Here is a 27,613-nt window from a genome sequence, read left to right as displayed (position 1 = left end):
TGGAGATACAGGTGTGAGATGATCATATAGCAGAGATACATCCAGATTCTTGGCGGGCAGTGATAGATTTACATGTGGGGAGATCTCTTCTGTGTTAGGATTTGGAGGGTACAAGTGATGACCTAAGACTTTTGCTTCCAAGTCAGCATATCCTCTATAATAACAAATAATGAATGTCATTCCCATGGTATCTTATAAACCACAACTCCAAATCTTCCATGGTATTTTTGGAAGGAAATAATAGCATTTTTCAACTGTAGAGTAATTAATTAAATGAAGGAAAAGATTATTCTGAGCCTTTCCATACATTTGGCTCTAGACTAAGATGAAGCTTGAAAACGAAACACTGAAAATATTATTTTTCGGAATATATTGAACTTGTGAACCCTGGGAATTACTGACAGAGCTATAGCACTTGTACGTGGCACAAACATTAAAGTATAGTTCACTTTAATGTGATGGCCAAGTCACCCGTGTTAAAAACCAACCAGTGGTCCAAAACCATAATAAACCAACTACCAGCTCTCCTGGATGATAACACAACAGTCCATTTCATCCATATTCAGAAATGCTATTTATGTATTATCACTTGCCAAAAGACTTGCTTCCAGCTTTCTTCCTACTACTTTTCCAAGAAAAGTAGGATCTCCAGCTAATTTTACCCTGCTTGGTGAAAGATAAAACATAACAAAAACATTCTCTTCAAACGCATCCATTTATTTTGACATTAATTCATCTCAAACAAAAACCACATTGAGAGGAAAGAAAAGGTCAGCAGAAAAAAGTAAAACAGATCGAAATCTATCACTGTGTCTGTCAAACATGCAGGCAGAAACATCCAGCAAACCAGCTAACCAGAATCCAAATTCCACCGGTGCCAGGTCCAACTATTTTGAAGGATGTTGTGAATCCCCCTACACACACATGCACAAAACATAAGCAAAGAATATTGCTGTCTCTGAGAATGGAAATAAGAAGTTGCAGTTCACAGAAGCCCTGATGTTGTGCTGTCTGTCTTGTTGGAAATGTTCTAGTCTCAGCCAGTTTGTGAAGAATTCAGTAACACCCCCATGACTTCACTCAGTTCCTTCCAATTATATTTGACATGGTCAGAATTTCTGTAGTGAACTGGCTATATTTTTTGGTTTGGCCTGTGCTTTTACTGCTTTATTCAGGAAAGGTATGTCATGATTTTGGCTGGGATGGAGTTAATTTTCTTCATGGAGGCTTGTATGATGCTGTGTTTTGAATTTTTGATGAAACTAGCAGTGAGAACACCAATGTTTTAGTTGCTGGAGGAACGGGGAGAGGGGGGGAGTTCAGAGTGATGGTGTTTGTCTTCCCAATAAACCATTATGTGTGACGGGCCCTGCTTTCCTGGGAGCAGCTGAACACCTGCCTGCTGGTGGGAAGCAGCGAATGGATTTCTTGCTTTGCTTTGCTTGCACACATGGCTTTTGGGCTTTTGCTTTACCTAGTAAACTGTCTTTATCTCAAGCCATGAGGTCTTGCACTGTTACCTTTCTGATTCTCTCCCCCATCCCACCTGGGGAGAGTGATTGAGCAACTGGGTGGTGCTCAACTGCCCACTGGGTTAAACCACAACAGGTGAAGCAAACCATCAGCTACTTGAGTCTCAGACCCACGCCCCCAAGCATGCTGTAACATCCTCCTCCTTCATGCTGTAGGTAACCCCTTGCTAACATCACCAGCTGCCTCATTCTGTGTATCACCCTGGAAGATCCCTAGCACTCTCTCACTGTGATGTCAAATAGTACCAGAACCCCAGCCTATGCACACTCACAGTGTGCTGCACTGAACAAGAAGGTAGGCTCAGTTTGTCATTTTGCTCTATATTGTTTCTGACTAACCTGTTCTGCAGAAGACAGGCAGGCAGTAAAGCTTGGGAATAGAGGGGCTAATCCCCAGATATTGTCCCCTGCTTTAGAATAAAATCTGTCTGGCATTTGGTAAACACTGCATTTAAAAGTTCATTACATTCAGAAATTAAATTTTATATATGCAGGATTCCTCAGGACATTATAGTTTTTCTGTATATTCCTGCCTTCCCCCATTGGAAGTTTTTCCTAACCAAAAGGCTCACAGTGAGATAATTTATTGTCTTAACCACGGATTTCTGAAAGCTCTGGGGCTGAAATATGAAGGATTGTGTTTCCTGCTTTGGAAAGACATCATCCTGGAAACTAGTGATTTCCTTTGGAGCTAACCTATGTGAGTAATTTCCCCTAGATCAGGAAGGACTTGAGATTTTGGTCCTGCCACTAACTGGCTCCATCTGGCTTATTATTCCATCATCTCTCTCCTAGAGTTACTCTCCCCTACCTATTGCCAGCTCTCTAGCCTGAATGGCCTCACTGAGCTATAAAAAATGAGGTTTCTACTGCAGAAGAGTTGAGCCAGTTTCCCAGGGAACAAAACTGGACAGAGCATGGGGGTCTTCTGCAGACATTGGACTGTGTCTAGAGAGAAGTGTTTCCAGGCATAGGGATACCTCAGTCATTGGCCTGCATCCTGCTGCTCACAGTAGCTGTCAAGGGCTGTGAAATTCTGATTCCCAACCCAGCCACATGGAAATGCTCTATGTGCAATGAACTATGTTTCTGGAGCTGAAGGCAGGCTTTGGGATTTAGGTGGTGTCATTGGACAAGTGTCGCTGCAAGGACATGAGGTGTATAGATGCAGAACCCTATTGATGAGGGCTTTATTATTGACTGGGGCTTCTCAGTGTGGCTGGTGTTGATATAACGGATCAAACTGCAGGGGGGTGTAAGTACATTTTGCAGCTGAATGCAATGAGATCAGAATCTGGTTCTACAGAAAACAGTTGAAATGCCAGGAGACTGATGAAGTAAAAACTGGGGCGCAGATCCCTGCCTCAGCAGACAGCTACTGTCATGGAGCTCCAGTGTCGTGGCTCCACTCGAGTGGGCAGCCAAGCTCCACCACAGCCGCTCTCTCACTTCCCCTCCCCAAAGAGGAATGGGGAGAAAATACGATGAAAAGGGCTCCAAGTTTGAGATAAGGAAGAGAAGATCACACAGTAATTATTGTAACGGGCAAAACAGACTCAGCATAGGGAGATAGTAAGATTTATTGCTTATTACTAACAAGCTAGAGAAGTGAGAAACAAAGGAAAGAAACCAAAAGCACCTTCCCCCCCATCCACCCTCTTCCACCTCCTCCCCCCCCCGAGCAGCGCAGGGGAACGGGGGAATGGGGGTTATGGTCAGTCTACAGCACTTCTTCTCTGCTGCTCCTTCTCGGTCACTCTCATCCCCTGTGCTGTGGGGTCCCACCCATGGGATACAGTCCTTGATGAACTGATCCGGCGTGGGCTTCCCACAGCTCTCTGGAAGAGCTGCTCCAGATATGGGTCCGTACCACGGGGTCCATCCCTCAGGAGAAAACTGCTCCAACCTGGCTCCCCCACGGGCAGCAGCTCCTGCCAGGTCACCTGCTCCTGCGTGGTCTCCTCTCCACAGGCCACAGGTCCAGCCTGGAATCTGCTCCGGCAGGGGTCTTCCACAGGCGGCAGCCTCCGTCGGTGCAGGGCCACCTGCTCCACCGTGGTCTCCTCCACGGGCTGCAGCGTGAAACCCTGCTCCACCGTGGTACTCCATGGGCTGCAGGGGGACGTCCTGCTTCACCATGGTCCTCACCACAGGCCGCAGGGGACTTCTGCTCCGGCACCTGGAGCACCTCTCCCTCTCCTTCTTCACTGACCTTGGCGCCTGCAAGGCCGTTCCTCACTCCTCTCACTTTCCCAGCTGCTGTGTGGTGCAGCTCTTTTTTCCCTGTCTTAAATATGCTCTCACAGAGGCGCAAAACAACATTGCTTATCAGCTCGGCTCTGGTCAGCAGTGGGGCCCTTCCCAAACATGGGGCAGCTTCTAGATCCTTCTCACAGAAACCACCCCTATGGCCCCCTGCTACCAAAACCTTGCAATGTAAACCCACTACACAGAGAAAGAAGCTGAGAATTGTGGCAGTTCCCTATGTATACAACAGGCAGGGACATAAGAGCTACCAGTCATATGCCTCACCTGAAATTCTGTAAGCCAGGAACATACTTCCCAGAAAGGTTAGTAAAGCTGGATAGAGAGGAAATTCAGGTAGGCTCTGAAAACTGTGGACTCAGGACTTACAGAACTACAGCAGTTGTGCTGGAAGGAAAGTTTGGCTTCTATTTTTTTTGTGCACATGAAGATTGAGAATCAACAAATCTGAATATTTTTCTCTTTGCAAGACAGTAGTTCTTGAACCTGAGTAATCAGCATGAGATTCCATAGCAGACCACCCAATGCTCTAGAAACTGCCAGCATGACAGAATTAATTTTAATTTTTTCACTTGAACATACTATAGCGGCTTTTTTTCTTACGACACATCTGGCCCAAATGCCCAGGCATCCTAGAAGAACAATGTTTCAAATATTTTCAAATTTGTTTCCTGTTTTAGTAACGGGAAGTCAAATCTTTTGCATTTCACTGGCATATTCCTGAAGAGAGCTTAATGAAAATATCCCACTTGTCAAAACTTGGCCAAAGTCAGGATCACAAACATGTACCAGTGAGATGAATTTATGTTGCTCCTTTCTCCGTGAGTCTCTCCTCAGACTCCTGTTGCCATTGTAAGCTACATATCCAAGCTGACTAAGCTACATATGCTAGCAGACTATAAAATGCAGAGCAAATTGATTGAAGGTACAAGTCAAAATATATGGAGGTAGAACAAAGGCCTCTCAGCCTTCTCCACGTGATGAGCCATTGGTCATGAGTCAAAAGGAGCTTTGTCACTGCTTGTGGAGAGCAGAGTGAAGGCAGTGCTTCCCTTCGTACCCATAAAATTTTACTAAAAGTTATTACCCTACTGGGTATATTTCTGGAAAACCTAGGATTCTGCCATAAAAAGTAGGAAATAGATGCAGGGGAATGCTCTGCTAGAGCATTCCTGTTAGAGGAAGAGGAAACAGTAGTGCATCTTCACATATAATTTATTTAAGAAGTTCCTGTTGTTTTTTGACAGAAGACTCCCAGTGCTGTGAACCAGAGTTTCAACAAGTGGAAAGGGCAAGTCCCAGTGCTTTTCTCTTGCACACCTGAGCAATTCAGAATAGAGGCAACTTGTTCAGGTACAAACATCTGCATGTGGTTATAGATGGCAGAACACTGAACCTGGCAGGATATTTGTGCTGACCTGGTATAGCACCTTTCCTCACAAAGAGCTAATCAGAGCCACCAGTGTTGAAATACAAGTGAAAGGAAGACTAGAGCACTCCTCAGCACAGAGCTAGAAAGACAAAAATCAAGGAAACTAGGAAAAAAAATCTCTGTGAAGCAGTATCACCCTTTACAGTGGGACTGGAAAATATCCAAATGATCACAAATGAGACTTTCTGAGTGCAAGTCCAAACTTTTTCAAGTCATTATTTTTAATTTTTTTTTTCTAACTCCTACTCATCGGTAACACAAAACAACAGTATCATACCCCTTTAATCTGTCTCTTGGTTTTGTTTTATTCTGTAACCTGGTACAAAAGACCAGTAGCTATAGTAAAAACAACCATTGTTTCCAGTCTACACTTGCCAGAATTAGGCAGAACTCATCTGTGTTTCTTATTTGGGATCCAGATGCACTGAAAAACCTTTTGCTGATTTGGTATTTTATCCCTCTGCTTTCTCCTAGACCCTCAAATACAAAACATGATGATGCATGACCAGCCCCGCTACCACAGGGAAATTAAAGGAACTGAAAGCCTATCAAGAACTTTTGAGTCCAATGAGATACTTACTCCACTTCAAATTCCTTCACGTCTAACTGTCTCACAAGACAGGTAAGAACGGAGCTCACAAAGAAAAATTATTTCATTAAAAGTATTTGATATCTAATTACTGTCACCAGAAAGCATTTTTCTAAACGTTATGTTTTTATGGCATGATATATTTTTTCTTTTCATTATAACCTTGTGCAATAGTCTGTCAGTTCCCTGGGAAATAAGTTGATTACAAGTGAAAAGAGGACTGATGAAATATATTATGCTGTAAGGCTCAAAAATCTCTTGAAATAATTTTCATAAAGAATAAAGACAATATGTATATTGCATTACTAACTCAGAAAAAATGTACATATTTCACAAACTGATCACCAACATTTATCACATTACACTTTGATCTACTCCTGTTTCAAACCTTTTTTTCTAGATTGCAAGTTGGCCTAGAATTAGTGAGATAAAACTTTAAAATTAAAATTTAATGACAGGAAGCCTGCTTTTTGCTTTGGTAGTTATTACATGCAATAAGAAAGTTTCAAGAATCAATGCATTATTGTGTTTTACAGGACCAGTCAAAGTGTTAGCTAGGAGTCAATATATGGCAGAATTCCTGCAACTTTTAAAGTTCTGGAAATCTGAACCTCTAGTTGTTCAGTACTCATGCCAATTTTATTTTTTTTTTTAATCTAAATTTCTATTTTTTACATACACAACATTCAAGAGTTAGACGTAAGTCCATCAGTGTTCTTTGAGGTGAGATTTTATCTCTGTTGCTAGAAAACTCAATTCTGATTTTTCATCTTACCGACAGCCTTCTGTTTTACTACTACTGTTAACTTCTGTTATTTGTAACATCGCATATCCAACATCTGAATTCCAGACAGAGTATTGTGATATTGAATTATCATGTCTGTCAAACTATCTTGAGGCCTCCCACTTATGTATCTTCCCTGAGTCAGCTTTTGTTGTTTTAGGTCTTGTATTACAGGAGTCTGGGTGAATTTCCATCGGAACTGTTTTAACTATTGTCCGACTTGAAAGTCTGCTAAATGTTAGGCCCAGTTTCAGTGAATGTACAGGAAAGATTCACATTGGCTACACAGGATACCAATCAAAAGGAAAATATAAGCTCAGAATTGTCTGCATCATTAGGATCCTAACACATTAGTAAACATCTTTCATATTGCTACTGTTTTAGTAGCAATACAACAAACAAGTAACAAGCACAGACAGGTTATTTCTTTCTGAACAGGAAAACCTGTAACACAGAGAGTGAGCTACACTTTTCTGCTAGAGTAAATCCACGCTCCAGTGAACTCACCAATCTATATCTGAAAAGGTGCCTGCATGTCTTAGAATGTCATACGCATTTTTAAACGGTGCATTTTTTTCTAGTCACATAGTGATAAGCACATAAATAAATAGAATACAGTTGCTGTCAGCTACTAAAAATACTGTATCCGTGAATTTTATTACATTATCATCTTGGATTAGAATATTTGTCACAAAGATTTGCACTGATAAACAGCCCTCAGCATAACCAGAGGTACATACATGTATTTGTAAAGCCCTATAAGTTTATATATGTACATTAAAGGTATCCCAAGGATTTTTCACTGTGATTAGACAATCAGATTCAGGTTGATATACTAAGACAATGTATGTAGTTATTTGTATGTTAGTTGGACAACAATAAATAAAACAAGGTTCTACTTTTTCCACTCTCCCCCTCCCTCCAATGCACTGAATCCCAAATCAATATGTTACTCAGTGACTACATCTATGCTGGCAAGTACAGCGGAGTACAGTACAGAAGACCTGTAGAGTCAAAGAGTTGGTGTTGGAGGCCTGAGGTCCAGAACAAAATGCATTTCATGTTCTTTCTACTTCAGATTACCTCTAGTGTGATTCCAGGGACTAAATGTTGTAATACACTCCCACTGCATTTCTGGAGCATGTCTTGCAGTTAACTGCATCCAGAAGGAACCTAGTTCACATACTCCAAGCCAAGGCACTGCAGAATACAGACCATTGGAAAATTAATGTCAAAAGTGTATTCCTGATCCAAATGAAAATGCCAGTGTGAATGCATCCCATGTGAACTCATATAGGATCAGGCCCTAAACCTCTCCCTGTACAAACACACTTTCCACAGACCTTCTGGAAGCCGTCAGCAACACACTCTCAGAAGCATTGGCCTCACATGCTGATCAAAGCAGTTACTGGAGCCCTTCACAAGCTCACAGTCTAAGACAATTTATTCTTTTCCTTTTCCTCTTTTTTTTTTTTTTTTTTGTGTGTGTTTTTTTTTTTTTTGGTCAGAACAAGAAAGATAAAAATTTAGGAGTCAGCTTTCAGCATTCAGAATAAATCTAGAGTCATGGAATTTAGAAATGGAAAATCTTAATAAGTCATTGACTATATTGCTGAGACTCTGAAGTTCACGATATACTCTTTAAAACTCTGTCCACCTGAGACCTCATTTGATATTCTCTGGACAGAAGCAGTCATCTTTAATATCACTTGATCAATATCAGCTTTTTTTTTTGCTTTTTTTTTTTTTTATGAGAATGAGACTTGGAAACATTTTAAGCTTAATAGAGTCCTATTTGGACTGAATGGGTGATCAGCCCCAGAAATCTGTGTGTGCAGTGTTTTTCCTTACTGCCTAAGGGAGAGTGGTTGTTATGCTACCTAGTAACCTGGAGATAGCAAACAACAGGAATGATCTATTAATGTTTCCAGCGTGAGTCCACTTAATGAATACAAATACCATATCCATGCAAATGATATGGCATCTGTCTACCTACATTAATAAAGGGAAAATGAGGATTTAGAAAGAATTTAAAAAACGGATGCTTGTGTTCCTTCAGAAACTTAAGCCTTCTGATAAACCTCAGAACATCAGATTTTTATTTTTGTCCATCCTACAATACAAATGAAGAATTACAAATGTACAAATTTTTATTTTCATTCACCTTACAATACAAATGTATTACCCCTTGCATCATGGTAGAATGGATAAAGGAACAGCATCAGGTGGCAGCAGAGAGGTCCTGATGCCTGAAGAAGAAACTAAATGACAGGATGGCACTGTACTGCCAAGCAACCACAGAGAACAAACCACCATACAGCAGCACTGTGTCCGTATCTCATACATCATCATCTCTCATGGCAGAGAAGTCCAAGCTAGCTGGGAGCAAGCTAGGATATGTGTGGTTCACCAAGTCCAGTGCTGTGATAGCGGAGCAGTGGTTGCACCACATTCAACAAATGCTCTCCTACTGGTCTGCAACCATGTCCAGATGCTTCACTTATCAGTAAAGAAATACCTAGTATCAGCAAAAGGAGGTAGCACAGATGAAGCCCAGCTACATACAAGAATCAGGGTTATACATGATGGAAACACTGACAACAGACAGATCTGGCTGCTAGTTCCCAACCCAGTAACATAAACATCATGCTCTCTGGTTTCATAGGAATGAATACGGCGCATGAATAAAAGATCCTGAGGGTGACCATGCCTATCACATATCACAGCAGTTCATTAGCTCCTTCTGTTTTCAGAAAATTCTGCACAACTAAGTCAAATTTATAACACTTATTTTTGCTCTTATCTCTTTAATAAAAGAGCCTATCTGTACCCCTGGCAGGGAAACTGCTGCAGTCCAAAGGAAAATGAAACTTCAAATTTTCTGTGAGTTTGGTGCTGCTCTTTAAAACACTTTTAACCAAAAACATGTGGGGTGATCATGCACCTAAACATGTTCAACTCCTTGATTTCAAATGACACAGATATATGAAACTGTAATGCACGTATTTTTCCACTAGCAAATTCATTTCACTACATGTGAAGTACCTGATACAGCTAGCATTCAGTGTGAATTAGAGCTACGAACTTTACATTAATAGAACAGAATAGGTTTAGATCTGTTGGAAGGGACCTACAAAAACCAGAGTCCAACTGCTTGACCACTTCAGGGCTAAAAAGTAACATTTCTCACCCCTCTCTAGAGACTGGCCTAGATAAGGTTTTCAAAGGCACAGATAACAAATTCATGAAATCAGTGGAAATTAGATGCTAAAGCTTCCACCTGTGACACTGTATATGTTCACCCACCTGTGACATTGTATATGTTCACCATCCGTATGCCACTCAGTAATATTTACTGAAGGAACAATGCAGGTATTTGTGTGCAGGCAGCTAAGATTTATATTGTGAGATGCACATGCTGCATGTAAAAGCTTCTTTCTTCTCTCACTGTTCAAAACATAATAGACTTGATTCAACCTTCATTAAAGAATTGACAGTCACTGTTCTACTTCTCCTAGTGCCAGTTCACCAAAATAGCATTATCCAGAATAAGGCTGTGTAACTCAGAGCCAAGAAAATTAAGCCAAATTTTCACTGTTTAAAAGACTTCAAGCAACCATCACCTTTGCTGCTGTTAAAGGGTGTTTTGGGGAATTCTTTCTTTCAGATATAAAAAGTTCAGGGAATCCCTTTACTGCTGCAAGCTTCCTGGGGGAATACAAAGTGTGCATGGGGGAACTGCACTACCTGTATTGCCAGAAGACCAGATGGCAAAGGCCAAGTCTCCATGCACAGTTGTTAGAGGACATTACCATTTTGGTAGTGCTGTTGACCCTTGTCCAAGGTAAGTTAGACAAATACAATCAAAATGTTTAAGTGAAGGGATTTTAGCAAGAATAGCAATAGACACGTATTGGGTTAGACAGCAATTTAGCCTGAGACATGCAAATATCTGCATTCTAGAAATGGAGCAATTTAAGCTTCTACCCTTTTTACAATGCCTGAAATATTAATGTGTGAACATATTGGTACCCACAAATCTCCACAGAGCATTTTGTTGAAACACTTAAAATTCCAAATCTCCATACTTCATTTATTTTTTGCCCATCATTTGGTAATGATTTACTGTTGGCTGTTGTCCCAAACACCCTTCCTGGCCTTTAAAATGTCACTACTGGCCTAATTGACACGAATGCTCGGCATCCACAAATCCCATAGGCATAAAAAATGAAAAGTAGGCACACAGCTTTTTTAGAAAGCTGTTGTAAAAGCCAAGATCTGTCTTCATCAGACAACAGATGAGGGGAACAGATCTGGGGTGTGCTTTCTGAGCCAGGGCTCCTTTTCTTGGCCTCTTAGCACAAACGGTTTCCTCTCTAACAGCTCCACTGTCATGTCAGCTTTCTGGATGCTCTTTTGCCGCTACTTTTTTCAGGAAACTGCCACTCAGCCACACATGATCCAGTCAGGCCCAGCTCAGCAGTGTGTCTCTCACCATTCCTAGCTCTGCACCCACTAGACAGCCACCGCCCAAGCCCAGCTGAGTTCCAGGCCTGTCTGCCTCCATCAGCCTTGCTCTGTCCAGGCCCTGTTCTTGACTCCAGGTCTGAACACCAAACATGAACCTTGCAGAGAGAAGTTTCACTGGAGACCATAGCAGTTCTCATTGGCCCATTGGAGGCCTGAAGCTTTGATTTCACCTGGCATGTGGAGTGCGCACCAGTTTAGGGTTGATACACAGTACATATGGCACCTTGCACACCAAGTCATATTACCCACTCTTCCCTGCCAGGTCAAACCCTACCCCAGTGCTTTCTGCCTATACACACATACACGAGCATCTCTGGTCCCAAATTGCACTTGAGTTTAGCTCCTCCTTTCTCTTTTCCTGACCTCAACCTTAACCTTAGACCAGATGTCTCTGTTTGCCCAGATAAGCTGAATTACTATTGCAGTTATCAGGGAAAAATGTCAACAGACACCCTATGAGGCCCAGCCTCAAATTCAGTTCATCAGCTTGTCAGTTAAAAAACAAATCCCAGCTCTGACCCTAATCCACGGACTCTGCCGAGAGATCTAACATAACCAGCTGGCCCTTGCTTGAGTCAGCCCCTCAGCCTTACTTGGTAACCTCTTTGAAAAGGACAACTATAAGTTTGGCTCATTGGCCCTTATAATTTTAAGCCTGCTTGTAACCTAAATAATCCTTTCTAGACCTGTAAAACAAACTCTCTAGATACAAGGGAGTACGGTTCCTCGAGACAATACACAAATCTACACTCTTGCAGCTGCAACTCTGTTTCTCTGTGAGACAGGCACACTGCATATCTTTGGTTCTTCCTCTAGGAGTTCAGAATATAATAGGGTTTATGCCACTTGCAGTGAAAACAGTTCCCACAGCTCCTATTGAGTGTTAGGTGTGCATGGTTTGGAGCTATAAGGGCCAAGCTTTCACAGATGGAAGTACTCAGCATACTCAGAAACTTCAGATTCAGGCACAGGTGCTTGACACCTCTCAAAATCCAGCCCTGCATAATTTAGATGTTGAAACTGTGAACAGATTTCTACATGGGTAGCACCTATGAGTTGGGTATTAAGAATTACCTGAGAAATCATATACATATCATAAAACATATATATTGATTTGAATTTTTATGAGAATATAAGAATATGAGCATATAAAGCACAAGTGTTCTACATTTGCATTTTCTCTTTGCACAGAGGCCTTCCCATTGAGCAGTACTATGATGTCACCCTGCTGAAAAAAAGTGATGTGCGTATGAATGACGATCTGTAAGTTTAAACTGTGTGCTACCTAGATTGTGAATTTAGTGAATTTATCAGAAAACTGAATATTCATTCCACTCTGGTGATACCATGCGTATGTGATATGAAGTGCACACATGATATGTGAAATCTGAAGGAACGTGTTCTGTAAAAAGGGATAGGCTAATAAATAACAAACAACAGCAAACGCAGCTAGAAAGGAAATTCAGAATATGGCATTGTGCCCCTTCAGTTTGGTATCTCTTCAACAAGGGTCTCTGAATCTGTTTTACAGATTTTCCATATTTATCAACTTGTAATACTCAAAAGTACGGTCCTTTCTGCTAGTTAGAATCTAGATTAAATTGAAGTAACTGCAGTAACCATGACACCGTGTGTATTTCAGTCCATTTTTCTCGTGTATATATATAGAGAGATGCATTTAAGGAGGAGGGTTGGCAAGGATTGTTTTCCTCACTGCTACTGCTTAACAGAAAGATTGAGTGAATTTGGATGGGGCTGCACTTCTGCAATCCAACATTTTGCCACTTGATGGCACCAGCAAAACATTTAACATTGCTCAAACTACTGCAATTAATTTAAAGTAATTTAAAGTTTAAATGTAAATTCTTCAAATGCAGGAAATGAACGAAGCTACACCTCTCATGTCAGCGTTAATAGCTACAGCACATTAGAAACCTGAGAATATTTCTGTGATTATTTTTTCAATTATCTTTATAGGGCTGTGAAGGGTATTGTTTGACCTCCACCAGTCTCCATTTAGCCCCCCTGCATGTGAGGTACCTGCTCCCCGTTTTGTGTAGACTCAACACACTCCAGAAAAGCAGGAGAGCTAATTGTAAACAAGCCACAGAAGCTACACAAGGAAACCTCCCACCCTGCTCTTTGTAGTCCACTGCTCTTTGCAGGCTTTTCTTTTTACTACCTCATTACAGTAAGCCAGCAAAAAGAGATGAATTTGTTTACCTCCAAGAATGCACAGGCCAAGACTCCTTCATACTGGGATAGCATATGGCCTTTCACCAGCCATGCACGTTAGAGCTATTGGCTGTGCTGCTTTTGCATAATTTGATTACAAGCTACAAGGAAGTAGCAAGTTTCCTTGCAAGTTTCTTCCTGCATATCTCCCAAGCACTTAATGACAAGAACTGGCCCATGCCCTTTTGAAATTGTGCATACACCTCAAGTTTGGGATGTACAACACATGCAGAAACAGGCTCACTCTTCCTTTAACACTGACCACTTACATGAATGTTTGCTTCTTTTATGTTGCATAGCAAAACTGGTTGATTCTGTTTTATTTCCTAATCCATCCCCAGGAAGACTCCATCAAATGCAGTGGAATACCAGAAAACAATTTGGCCTACTGTGACTTACTAGTCAAATAATTGTCCTGTTACATGACATGTCTATTTGTATCCATGAAACAGCAGAAGCCCAGGCAGATTGTGGAGTAAAATTTAAAACTGTTCTTCACATAGGGTAGGAGTGTTTTCAGTAATTCCTAGGCTGCTCAACCTGAAATGCATCTTGGTAAAGGATGGTCTGAGACCTGTTCACTTCACAGCAAGAGTTTTCCTTATGCCAGTTGCCTACCTGAATGGAATATCCACATAGTCAGGCGAGGACATGGGACATTTTTGGGGATTTGATTCAGTAAGGGGAAGTAACCAGGAACTTCTGTAACTATATGGCTTTGTGCTGACTATATAAGAAACAAGGAGGTTTTATATAAGCATAGGTTAGACTCTGCCCCCAACACATACTCAGAAGTGTACAACCTTGGACACAGAATGTTTGATCATTAGCACACTGATGTACTTTCTCCATTATTTTGCACTCACATCTTCATCTGAAACATGCTGGGTCTCTAAAATACATTATGGTTGATGTTTTGTTCTGGTTTAAACATTTTTTTTCTTTAAGGTTATATTTTCTCTGTCTTTTAGAGACCTTTGAATTGAAGGAAAGAGTGTATCCTTTAAAATGAAAAGTGAAACATACACCAAATACATCTGTCATGTTCATAGTTCAAGGTCTTTCAGAGAAAATATTCTTCCTGCTGTCAGAGACTATTAAGCGGTGACAGCCACATGGAACCTTTCCTGAAAAATGCCCACTGAGTGCTGCTCTGCAGGTCTACTTGGGAGCTGTTAATACTCAGTTTATTTACCTTATAGCCTGTGAGGGCTCCTCTGAGCCATTACTGTCTTTTGCGGGAAATGAATTACCAGACATTTGCAGTAACTCTGTACACCTTCATGAGACAACTATGCTTTTGCCTTAAATATGCACCCTACATATCCTTGTGCAGTCCTGCATTAGAATGAATCACTTGGTTTGCCCAGATGTACTTTCGCAAGTGCATTAGCAGTGGGCTACATGTGCCCTCTCTGTCAAATGTACTGGAGAAAAGTAGCTGCCTACTTCCATCTAAAGCTGTTATGAGTCCTCACGTTCACATCAAACAAGACCATAAAAATCCTGAAAGGCCTTGAAAAACATCCTTGAGCCATTACTAGAACCTTAGCAACACACACACACTGCATCAGGCCAGTGCATTTACACTTTCCTTCCAAAGACAAGTCACACCAACAAAGTTTTGGGTGCATTCAGCAGCGCTACAGAATGGTTTTTCTCCACTGGGTTTTCTCTGCATGGGTTTTAATCTGTAAATCATGCATATCGTGCCACATATCATTTCCATTCCTCTGCTTTTGCCCCGGCTCCCTGAGACCTAGTGGTTCCCTGACCTGCAGCTCAAGGTGCCCAAAGTGCTCTCATTGCTAGGGAAATGGGACAGTGTCCTACGGGACCACTCCCTGGACCTATTCTGGAGCTTTCTAAACTGGCACCATAAGTCCCTCCAGCTCGAGCCTGACTTCTTTTCAAGAAGTGACGGACTCTGTATTCTTTGTGGACTGAACACAAAGGGGGAGATAATGATTACTGAGCAGCTGTGTCTTGTGTAACACTGGCAGACTCCAGTCTGCCAGAAGTTCACTGAAAGCCTCTCAGACCCAAGTCTGGAAAAATTACTACTGCTTTCTTCCTTTCCTGTTGGAGCTAGACCTTTCTATAGTGCCATCCATTCTAAGTGGCTTCAGGACCAATAACGCAGTTTGAGTTTTAAAAATGTAAGGGACACTCTAAATAACTGGATACCTTTGAAAATGTAAAGCTTTGCTGGCTGTTACAACCTGAGCTCACAAAGCTTCTCTGAATCACAGCAGTCATGAAAATGCATAGTTATCCTTATTTTATTGCTGCCTTGTGTTATAATGAGAAGTGATCCACAAAGGTATTTAAACAGTTCTGCCATGATACAGCACAAAGGAGGCTTATTCTCCTTATACTTGCATATTTGTATCAGGAATATGTCCAATGAATGCAATGAAGAATTTAACAATGCACACTGTAACATAATGTGAAGGGAGAATAAACACTGAGAATTTTCCTCCATGTCTCTGAGCAATTTCTGTTCTAACTGTAGAAATGGAAAACCAATTAGGAGTATCTATGGAAAAAGCATCTAAAGATTGTTTTTTCTGTAAGTGTGGCTATTTCTGTAAAAGCTTTCATTTTTCAAGACAAAGTTTGAATCAGAGTCCCAGATGATTATAACAGTATACAAATGGTTGTCAAAATCCAACATGTAATGTTTAAATGCTGTTAGCATCACACACTAAAAGGGAAGCAGATCTTTTGCTTAGCTCAGTTGAGGCATGAGTTATGTTGGCATGGTAATTTGGGAGATGTAGCACTTCATGGTGATCACACAGACTTCACAATGAAATGCATGAATACTGCTTAGTGTATCGGAACAGCACATGAACAAAATTATCTGGCACATGAAAGTTTTTCTTCAAAAGAACCATTTCATTGTGGAAAGAAATCAGCGTAGGATTGTACTGGACTTCTTTAGACAAGGGAGCATATTTTCTCTTTGTGCAGTATCTATTTTTATGGAGACTAGATTAATGATGGAGGAGCCAAGTTGTAGTTCTTGAGACACGGGTGACTTGAACAGAGTTTGGGTGCAGCTCCCATGCCATGGCTATGTCATTAACCAGGTGACTGGGTAGTCTCGAGCTGTGGGAGGAAAAGTCTCCCAAGGAACTCAAGGGAGGTGATTGTCCCGCTCTACTCTGCGCTGGTGCGGCCTCACCTCGAGTACTGTGTGCAGTTCTGGGCACCACAGTATAAAAAGGACATGAAACTGTTGGAGAGTGTCCAGAGGAGGGCTACGAAGATGGTGAAAGGCCTGGAGGGGAAGACGTACGAGGAACGGCTGGGGGCACTGGGCCTGTTCAGCCTGGAGAAGAGGAGGCTGAGGGGAGACCTCATCTCAGTCTACAACTTCCTCGTAAGGGGGTGTCGAGAGGCAGGAGACCTTTTCTCCATTAATACCAGCGACAGGACCCGCGGGAATGGGGTTAAGCTGAGGCAGGGGAAATTTAGGCTTGACATCAGGAGGGGGTTCTTCACAGAGAGGGTGGTTGCACACTGGAACAGGCTCCCCAGGGAAGTGGTCACTGCACCGAGCCTGTCTGAATTTAAGAAGAGATTGGACTGTGCACTTAGTCACATGGTCTGAACTTTTGGGTAGACCTGTGCGGTGTCAAGAGTTGGACTTGATGATCCTTAAGGGTCCCTTCCAACTCAGGATATTCTATGATTCTATGATTCTATGAACTACTAAGGCTGAAAGAAAGCGGTCTTCATGGAGCACATTAACGTCTCACACAGCTCTGTCCTCAAATGGCACAGCGGGAGCTCTGAAGTTATCATTGCCTCCTGCTTAGGAATGATTCCTGGACATCTCTCTCCTCACTGGGAAATATGAAGGGTTTTGGCAATATGAAGATTTTGGTATATGGCCTGTAGAATCAAGAAACACGAACACCATACAAAAAATAAAGCTTAAGATTATCATCAGACAACTTCTCCTACCCATATAAAGACCTTTTCAGGCAAGACCAGGTAATTTAGGATTCCTCATGGAAAACATGAGGATTTCAGAGCTCCAGGTGATACACTTAGATTTTTTACTAGATGATAAGATCAGTAATAAAATTGTCTTTTTTTTTTTTTTTTTTCCTTCGTTATGCCACACAGAACCATTAAGCAAAGTAATTTTTTTTCTTAATCTTAGACATTTTTCTGTCTTGGAACAATCACCAAGAGACTCTTAGCTAGCCTCAGTGATGAAATTCTTGCCCTTTAAATTTAGTGTTTTCTTTTGATTGCTTTTTAAAAATTCATTTGAAGCATAAAATAAGTCTCCATTGCAAAATATAAATAATTTATTATCATGGAATTAATAAGTACTTTCCCTGCAAGTATGAATAGGATACATTTTCTGTTTTGCATTACTGATTTATTTTTACTAATAGCACATGCAGTTGTTAATTAATATAGAGTTTATTACACAGAAGTGTAAGAGGCTAGATTTTTTCCCTCACTCCTTTTAAGAAGACATTCTACATACCACTTGTTCCAGGCACTGTTTCAGCCTTTGGCACCTAGCAACACCAAACATTTCTCGTGGATTGAGTGATTCCAGTAAGAATATTGTCTGCACTGCTTACACATTGATTTGTCCCTAATGTATATTGATTGCACTGATTCAGATAAAGTGTGAGAGGTGCAAATGAAAGTGGACCATTTCAAGTAACTCACTCTTTTTCTTCCCTAATACAGGCTTCATAAGCCGCCAAGCAGTTTGGCTAAGTAAGTACATTTCACCTTTATTGTACCTTATCACTTCCTTAATGAAATAAAAAGACAAGACCTTTCTCTTATAGCCATAATTGCACAGTGTAAGTTCCTTGGCAGTAAGCAGCAGCAAAAAGCTACTAGGCAAAAAGCTCTCTCTCAAATGAAGCATATAATGATAAGTCTAGCAAGTTAGCAGTGTTTGCCCAGCACACCCACTCTCCTAACAAATACTGATCTTGCTGACTTGCCTATGGGCTAATTGGGTTTCCTTGGCCGTGTTGTTCATGGCCTCTTTACCCAACGTGAATGAAAGTATGCAAATCTAATGTATGTATAAAGCAGATTTGTGGGAGGGAAGCCTAGGAAGAGCTCAGCTTGGTAAAAAAAACTTATTACCTCATGATGGAAAGGCTCAGGAATGGATGAACTTGGCTCCTACGTAAGGTCAAAACTTTGCTTTCAGCAGCAACTCGGGAAAGGCATTTGCTCTCAGTAAGCTGCTACATGCAGTTGTGGTAGAATTTAGAAGAATCCAAAAGGGGTGGATTACTCTTACTGGAATAAACTTCATTTAAACCTCTCATTTTCCTCAGAAGCCTTTCATTTGCCTCAGAAGATTCCTGTTATTTGGGGTTTTTATTTTTTTTAATTAGGCTGTTATGGAAAACTGAAAGCTGAAAAGGATAGCTACAGCAACCCCAGAACTCTCTGTGAAGTCCTGGTTCTCAGTACCCCATAAAACTCTCCAGTTTAGCTTTATCCATCTTCCTTTCACAAATAAATACCTTCTTATACACAAATAGCCCAATAGTCCTAGTCCTAGTCCAAATGGCAGATGAGACTGCTTCTGTTGTGACGGGGTTTCTTCACTCGTTATTCCCACCACCATCACCACCATCTCTTTTCACACTGTTCCTCATGACAATCTTGCTTTACTTCCCCCTTTCACCTCTGTCATTTTTGGAGTCTACAGGAAATAAATTTCCCCTGGAAAGATTTCTCATCAATTCTTCAGTTATTTATGATTTCTGGAGTGGGCACCTCTCTCTGAAGCACAATCCTGCCCTGCATTCCATCAAGGGCAGAGTAAATCTCTGAATATGATGATATCCAATATGGTTTGTGATAGAGTCACAACAATTGTGTTGCTCTGAAAGACTTATTCATAGTAATTGTAGCTAACAGGAAGACTATAATGATAGAAGCAAATATTTTTACTTGCATTTGGGGTCTGACAGAGGCATCCTTTCTCCAGTTCAACTGGGTCTGTCTTTAAGCACCAGGGAGAAATTGCTATAACCAACAGACCCACGTCACTGTTGGACATGTCTGAGAGGCATAGCCACTGCGCCTTCGACTGGGGAGTGTTGGTGGCCTGGGTATGCAGTTCTGCAAGTTGCAAATGTAAATCTAATGATTCTCTTTCATGTAAGCAGACAATATAGAAGCAGGCAAGGGAATGATCATTGTGAATTCGTTGTAGGGTACAAGAAAAAGAGGATTAATGAAAAAAGATACCATCTTTCTGCTTCTTACTTCCCTCCCAGTTCTTGCGAAGTGTTATATTTAATGCTAAAGCTCCGTGAAATGTGAAATAAGGAAATATGAAATAAGGATTTTTTCTTTCTTTCTGTTCATCCTCCTGTCAACTGAAACCAATCCAAGACCGCTGTGCCTGCCGTTTCCCATCTCTCATCCCTACCAGACACACATCTCTAGGTATGCCATGTTCCCAAACTTCAGATCACCTGAGGATCGAGACACCGGGGTCGATGCAAGCAATCATCAGCCTTTCCACCCCAATATCCCTAGCAAGCCTTATGATGTGGTTGTTCTAAGGAAGACCAAAGGTAAGACTGCTCTCTGAGGATTTATCATCTATTCTTGAATCTTGTTTAGAAACTCTGCCTATGTCTTCTGACTCCTTTCTAATGAAGCTCCATGCAGCTAGGATCTGAGAATATTAGTGACCAAGCTACACATCTTGGCTTAAACTGGAGCTCTTCATGCTGATGGTTGCATTCTCCAAGGGAGATACCTCAGCACTGAGAGTGATGAATTAATGTCTGTCTCATACAAAGACCTTGTAGCTTCAGAAGTCAACAGTGTTCTTAAAGTTCTTAAATGGTATTCTCCATAAATATGTATCATTCAGTGTATCTGATACCTTCTGGCAGGCAAATGATTCTTCACAGTCTGAGGGAGTGGTGGGGAAAGGAAAAAAATGCTTTAAGAGGGATCAAAAACTAACAAATTCTGGGCAAACGCCATGTCTGCCACACCTTTGCTGAGGACAAAAAGTTACCCCTGAAAGAAGTGCTGAATGATTTAAAATATTTTATCACCATGCAGATGGTGGAACAAGGTCTAGAATCACATAGTAACTGATTTTTTTTACAGAACACCATGTAAGCCATTGTGACATGTTAGTTTTTAACCCCAGCAGAATTTTGTCCTGGGAGTGACTTGCATAATGCATTGGATGAAAAATTGTGCTTTTCCTTGGGGTCAGTCTGCTGCATTGGGATTCTGACAGGTACTTCATTCTGGATGGCTCTGCTGATCACCTGCATGAACTGATGAGCAGTCTTTAGCAGCTGTTGGCCACAGAGGCTTGGGGAATTTGGGACAGCAGAAAGCCAGCACCTCTCAGTGCCATGGCACTGCTCCTCAGAAGGGGTTTGGCAAAACTGTGGAACAGAAGAAGCATACACTGGTGTGTCTAAGAAGCTCTTCAGTACTGTAAAAGCTGATAATGTTAAGTAGTAGGTTAATTTGCACTAATGAGCTGCCATTCCCAGTCACTGCCACTACTGTACAATTATGTATATAATTGGATATGTGAGCCATTTTTTTGCAGGGTATTTGTCTATCCAAATGAAGTATCTCTCCACAGAACATATAATGCCAGGAGCAGTCATTTTTAGTCACTTTTCAGTGATCATTTTTCAATGTAAGAAACACTAATGACATGTGTGGAGGTGGGTTTATTGCGACTACAAAGCCTATTTTTGCACAACAGAAGGATCATTGGAGGCCAAGCTCTATTTCCAGCAAAGCTTAGCAGGTTCGGAATTACAAGATAAGGGGGCAGCTACTGCTGGCACTCCAAAAACAACTTCACTTCATTTGATCAGGATGCTTCCACTCCTCACTGACTGAAGGAGAAACCTCTGGTTAAGAACAGATGACACAGATCACATGTGGGTGACTTTTACCACTGGAAAGTTGTGTTTAAAATTTTTCACAGCAAGGTTATGTTTAAATTTTATTTATTTATTTATTTTTCCCTTTCTACATCTTGCTTCTGCAAAACTCAGAGTAATTATTATGTAGTCAATTACAGAACCAGGGTGAGAAACAAAGCTCTTGCAAGCATACGCTGCAGTTTCATTTTTATCAAACGTCTAGAAGAATTCTGTTATTCTGCTGAAGGTGACATTATGAGTACAAAACCAGCTTCAACAATTCATGAAATTTTATTGATCTTTCTGTTTGCTGTTGTTTTTTGTAAAAATCATGCACAGAGAATGCAGTAAGAACCTGCTGGTGTGTGAATTAATCCAGAGCTCCTACAATTGGTCACGGGCATGTGTCAGTCAGCTCTAGCAGGGGTATAAGATCCAGCCTTCAGCAACTTGTCTCCATCCCCTCTGCCTGAGACAACTATCTGGTGGTGCAGATGCTCATGTGAAGACTTCCAGCAAGGCAGGAGGGTTAACGTAGGCTGCCTAAATAGTTAATCTGATCTGATTTAGCTCTGCTGATTTTGTACTACAGAGTGAAGATGAGTTCTGTCTGCAGATCCATGAGGTAAGTTTCCCAAGGTAGAAAAGACAGCAGCAGCAGCTCCAGAAAGAACCTCTTCCACCAGCACAGCTGTCTATAAACTGAGCATAATTCGTCTACAGCTTGATATGCAGATACATCTGTCATTCTGATCAATGGTGTTACATTAGAACATGTTAAATATATCCCCTTCAGGTAATCCATACAGGCATGAGGTTGTCAGCATTCCCCCTGACTCCCTGAAGAAAGCTTTGCACTGGCCAGGACAATACACATACTTCCAAGTAGGTAATTCATACAGCATATGGGGGGAGGTGTTGCTAAAGAAACCCAGATTACACTCTCCAGCCCTAGAAATAAATGGATTTGAGCAGCAATAGATTTTTGCTCCTTCTTACCTCTCCACAAGTCCTGCCAACATACTGACAGGCTGGTGTCTCTATTTCCATGTTCTGAAGGAAGCAGATTGTGAATGGTCACTGACTCTAACCTTGCTTTCCACAGCTGTAATGATGGAGACTAGGCTGATCCATGAAACAGAAGAGTGAAACCGGTCATGAATGATTGGGTTTCTACTGTTCTTCAGCCTAAACAGTTGTTAAACAGCTGTTCTCGTCCTAGGGGGATATAGCCTGAAGTTTGATGACAGATAAAAGCCGTGAAGACTGTAGCAAAAGACAGTGGTAATCAAAGAAAGATACAGCCTTTGGAGACACACAATCTTATGGATGTGGCAGGGGAAAATCAAAGTGGCAGTCCATTTTCAGGCTGTTATTGTGACTGCAAAAGAAACTTTATATAGCATGTAATGTTCTGCCTTGGTGTGGCTACCATGCCTAAGTTGATTCCAAGTCCTTTGAAATGAATTCAGCTGAATTATGTGCCTGTTAAATCTTCCTATTTGAGTAGAAATACTGTACTGAAGATTTTTATTAGCATTTTCTAATACACTAATTTAGCATACTATGGAAGGGATATTTTAAACCTTTAAAACATTGTTATTTTATTTATTTGGTTTATGCCTTACCTGTTTCTTCTTATCCTTCAGCTTCCTAAATTTGCTGAAGAAAAGGGTCAAATATACTACCCTAATCCACCAAAGATGGTGGCCCCTAATTCCACTTTTAAAGAGCTAGAACATAATCTCTCTCCAAGAACAACCAACATGCTACGAAACACTGAAAGGGCTCAGGGGATCACAACATACAGTCGGAACTTCACAGGTAAGCAATTGTTTTTCTTTTCATTTACTTGGAATAGCAATGAAAGACCACAAGATGTCACCCTTTAATTCTCTCTAAAAAAAAAATAAATTAAAAAAAAAAAAAAGTCATTTAGTAACAAAGGTCTCAAAATCTGTAAATTATCTGAGATTTTCCAGGGGGGCTGAGCACTAATTTTCATTTTCCTAACTAATCAAAATATGTGATGATAAAATATGTCTCCATTAAGGAAGAGGCCCTATGAATCCCCTTATACTGGATGACTATTACATGAAAGCAGTTGGCAGACTAACTGGAGAACTAGGTACAGACGTGGAACTTGTAAGTACTGCCTTTACTAAAAATCTGATGCTTTCACCACAGTAACATTGACAAGAATATTTCCAGATTCAACTAAAAGAATTAAGCCTTCCCTTTAATAATACTTAAATGCAAGGCAAGAATCATTCTAAGAGAAAAGGTAAAGTTCAGTATACTAAATGACTCCTGACAGAGCTGCTTGACAGAACTTATGTAATGGATTAGTGATTTGTTCAGGGTATGAGGTGCTGGGGGTAGGTTACAGTGATCATCTGAATATTTTTTTATCTTATCATTTAAAGCTGCCACCAACTCATGACAGCAATTCAAAGGACCTTTTGCCTTGGAAAGTAGAAGTAATATTCTCCATAAAATGAGTTGGCAGCTCTTATGAACCGTGCAGTACTGCAGAGACTGAAACATACTGGCTAGACGTTTAGCTGGTGTTAATCAGCACAGCTCCACATCAGCTTATTGTCTTTACTGCACATTGCTTTATTTGATAAGTGGCCTAGTATCATTGCAGACTCCTATGTCCTTACTAACTATACCAGTTTAAGTTTGGCAGAGTTCTTGTGATTCATCCTTCTCCATTTATGTGAGTGGTTTGCTTTTTTTTTCCTTAGGATGCATCAGTAACTTTGCCAAATTCTGTTTCATTGCAAATATTTAATTTTAAGAACATAGGCATGAACATAGATATGGAAACTCCATGTTCATTGTCTTCAAAAATTTTGATATTTAATGTGGCCTCTTAGAAAGTCAAAAAATACTATTTTATTAAATGCTACCCATGCAAACAAGGCATAACATTGTAGGTAGGAATAGCAAATCAACTTGTTTTGCTTTTTGCTAATGCATCATTACCTGTAATGGCTTAAGCCCTTTCAGTGACACCTGCACATTGTCATGCTGAGTACATACACAGTTATAATTGATTGTTACCAGCTAAGCAATTTTGCATGTAAAACAGATTCCTGCTCACCTTTTCACAGCACTGCTGGTTTTACAGGGCTTGCAGGTTCAAACTTCTTTGTCTCTAATGCCTTCATATGTGATTGCACAAATATATGAAAAGCAGGGCAGCCAAAGTAAGATGCTGTCATTTTCTTTGTTTATAGTCAAAAAAATTGCCCTGGATAAAAAGTCCCCAAACTGTTGTACTTTTTATTATTACTAATTTATTTTTTTTTAATTCAAATAAATTAAATCCTTTTTGAAATGGTATTAACAAGTCTTTGATAACTGAATCGGAAAAGTTGTCTGGCTTTTTCTCCAGCATGATAAAGAAACAAACGTTTTGCTTTGTGACAATGAAAACTTCAAAGAACACCTTCAACAGCTTGTCTCTGGAAATGAAAATCCAAACTAGCAGCTTACATTAATTCAAAACAGAGCAGTTTTATTGCCCTCTGGCTTCCAAAGTGTGATCAGTAGAGGCCATGCTGATTTATCTGAGCATCATTATCCCACTTAAAAGATACATACATTAAATATCAAAAATTCAGATTGTTCAGCACAGTAATTGCTGAAGCCCACTCTTTGGGTACAGGACTCAAACATACTTTGTATGAGCAGTCCCTATACAATGTAGCTTTGTCTCTGCACTGGTATCTGAAGCCTGTGAAGAATCAGAAGCCTGAAGACTGTGTCCCGTGGGATCTCGTCCACTAATTCTTTGAACAGCTGGAAGTTGGATCTTCTAAAGTTCAGGGTGCTGACTTTGCTCTTAGCCAGGCCCATAATAGTCACTGTTTATACTATCACATTGTTTAGGAGACCACAAATTGGAAAACAGATGCTTGCAGAAAGAAAAAGAAAAAGAAAAAAAAAAAAAAGCACAATCTAATTATATCCATTTGCATCTTGTACATAGGGATGGAGCAGAATATTTTGTCTTTTCCAAAGCATACAGACCAGCTCTAATCTCTCTGTATGGCAGGGCAGTAATGACTGTCTGGACTGATGGACCAATTCCCTTTCCCAGCCTGTTTTGCATACTGTCAGAGTGAAGTAGTGGCCAAGAGTGACAAAGTTCTCACACCTGGCACAGCACTCCAAGTTCCTAGGAATAATGCTTCCCTCACTTTCCACAATGTGGGGCAGTAAAGATAGACCCGTAACTGAGTAAATTTCACTAGTCCCAGAAAATGGTTGCCCCAATCCCTGCTAATTAGAGTGTTAATTCTGTTCCTTCCTCCATTAGAAAGAAACGTTTCTGTCTGGTCTCTCACAAGTGAGACCTCTTGAAGGGCGCACTGCACGTTTACTTCAAGGCCGACGTCCCCATGAATCTATTCTGCAAGAACAGGGCTCCTGCCAGGAGCAGGCCCAACCGCCTTGCCTGTGTTACCAGAAAGATCATTATCTGGATACAGGGCTGCCAATAAACGAATTTCAGAAAATCACTGACACGTGGCAAACAGAAGCATTGTACAAGAGGCACTTTTCAGGAATGTCTGAACTTGAATCCCTTCCAAAATCTGCACATTGCCTTTCCTGTGAAGATATCAAGCCCAAACTTTTGGACCAACATACAGCATGGGAAAACCCAGTCAGCCTAAATAAACCAGTCTTACCACAGGATGTAAACAGCGATGAAAGAAGAATTGAATTGCACAACCTCTGGTATCAAGAAGCAAGTCAGCCTGCATGGAGACCAGAGAGGCAAACAGAGACAGCACTGCCTGAATGGATCCCTGGCTTTGAGGTTCTTCAGCGCCCGACAGCACTGCTGGAGCTGCAGGATTCCTTCTCTAAGACAGCAGCACGAAAACGTTTTCATGATTCTATCAACGGAGAGACAAAAGATCTCAGAGATAACATCACTGAGGGAAGGAGACACAAATTCTATGGATTCAATGCTTTTTATTTCCATAACTGACACATTCCCTGGTCTTTTTAAAATACTAACAAATAAAAAGTACTTCAACGTAGCATGTCTATTCTTGTGTTATGGCTGAGATACTTTGTTGGCTTCATAGTAGCTCACGTGGTGCTGTGTTTTGCATGTGTGATGAAAATATTGTTGATAACACATCAATGTTTTAGTTGTTGCTGTGCAGTGCTTGCACAGGAGTAAAGGATTTTTCTGCTTCTCATGCTGCTGTGCCAATGAGGAGGCCAGGGGTGTACAAGAAGCTGAGAGGGGACATATGAATGACAACAACAACAAAATCACCAAACACATTATTTTTAAACATCTGAAGTCCTGTTTGCAAAGCCTTTCAAAAATAAGAACAGTGCAATAAATAGTAAGGTTATTGGAAAGCCACCTCATGAACTACCAGCTGGTTTTGCAAAAGGGATGCAAATAATAAGTTTAAATTGCTGTTTTCTGTGAGCTAGGAGATCAGTATCACTGTTACTGAAAATTCCGTAGCATAACTAATATTGGTTCAATGAATACCTTAAGGAGCTAGAAGCCAGGTGGTGATTAAAAAAAGCAGAAACAGCACATGTGCATTTGTTTTTTGTTTGTTTGTTTGTTTTAACTAGTTAATTAAAAGAGGGCCTATTCAATTGTTTCTCAGAGAGTACTTGAAGAAGGAGCAAAATACCTTTCTACTTTTATCAAGTCTTTCTTCACTGCAGTCTTCTAAGATGTTCCATTGAGAGATCAGATATACTCCCCTCTTCCTTTGCTTCTTCAAGCAATTTTTCAGAGTTCAGGGTTATTAAAATCAGGGTTCGGCATTATTAAAATCAGGGAATTTGTTACTTAACAAGAAAGATGTGAGAAACTGAGCTTGTTCTTTCTGGAAAACAAACAAATAAACAAAAACCAACCAGCCAACAAACAAATAAAATAGAAACTACAACTTAATGACAAGTGTATAAAATATACTTGCTACAGAAAAGTCCTATCAGTCATTTGTATCATATGTCTATAAGTTCCATAATGAAAATTTTTGTTTGATCAAACTCATAAAATCAAAATAAGGAACTTGGGAAGCACATCCTAATTTACTTGTTTAATTTTCTGCTTGGTATATGTGGAAGGCAAAGAGTTTAGTATCATTTAAAAAAAGGCTTAGAGGCAAATCCTTGGAGCATAAGAAAAATGTTTGCAACGTTAGTAGATTTGGTAAGTGTTCCTAGTGCTATGAGACTGACTTCATGCTTTAGGATAATAGGCCCCTCTTCACAGAATCACAGAACTGTAGGGGTTAGAAGGGACTTCGAGAGATC

General features: G+C 40.6%; 1 protein-coding gene across 1 annotated transcript; it reads left to right on the top strand.

Moving 5' to 3' along the window:
• Positions 1–1,442: 1,442 nt before the first annotated feature.
• Positions 1,443–26,358, top strand: SPMIP4 (sperm microtubule inner protein 4). The gene is made up of 10 exons (XM_068674227.1): positions 1,443–1,827; positions 5,704–5,851; positions 10,270–10,446; positions 12,324–12,395; positions 18,093–18,122; positions 19,776–19,960; positions 22,095–22,183; positions 22,948–23,122; positions 23,352–23,443; positions 25,629–26,358. Exons 2-10 carry the CDS (start codon positions 5,721–5,723, stop codon positions 26,304–26,306), a joined length of 1,629 nt encoding a protein of 542 aa, XP_068530328.1. The 5' UTR covers positions 1,443–1,827; positions 5,704–5,720; the 3' UTR covers positions 26,307–26,358.
• The last annotated feature ends 1,255 nt before the right edge of the window (positions 26,359–27,613 follow it).

Source organism: Anas acuta, chromosome 2 (genome assembly GCF_963932015.1).
Source record: "Anas acuta chromosome 2, bAnaAcu1.1, whole genome shotgun sequence".
In the NCBI taxonomy this organism is placed as follows: Eukaryota; Metazoa; Chordata; class Aves; order Anseriformes; family Anatidae; genus Anas; species Anas acuta.
This window is presented reverse-complemented; position numbering and strand designations above follow the sequence as displayed.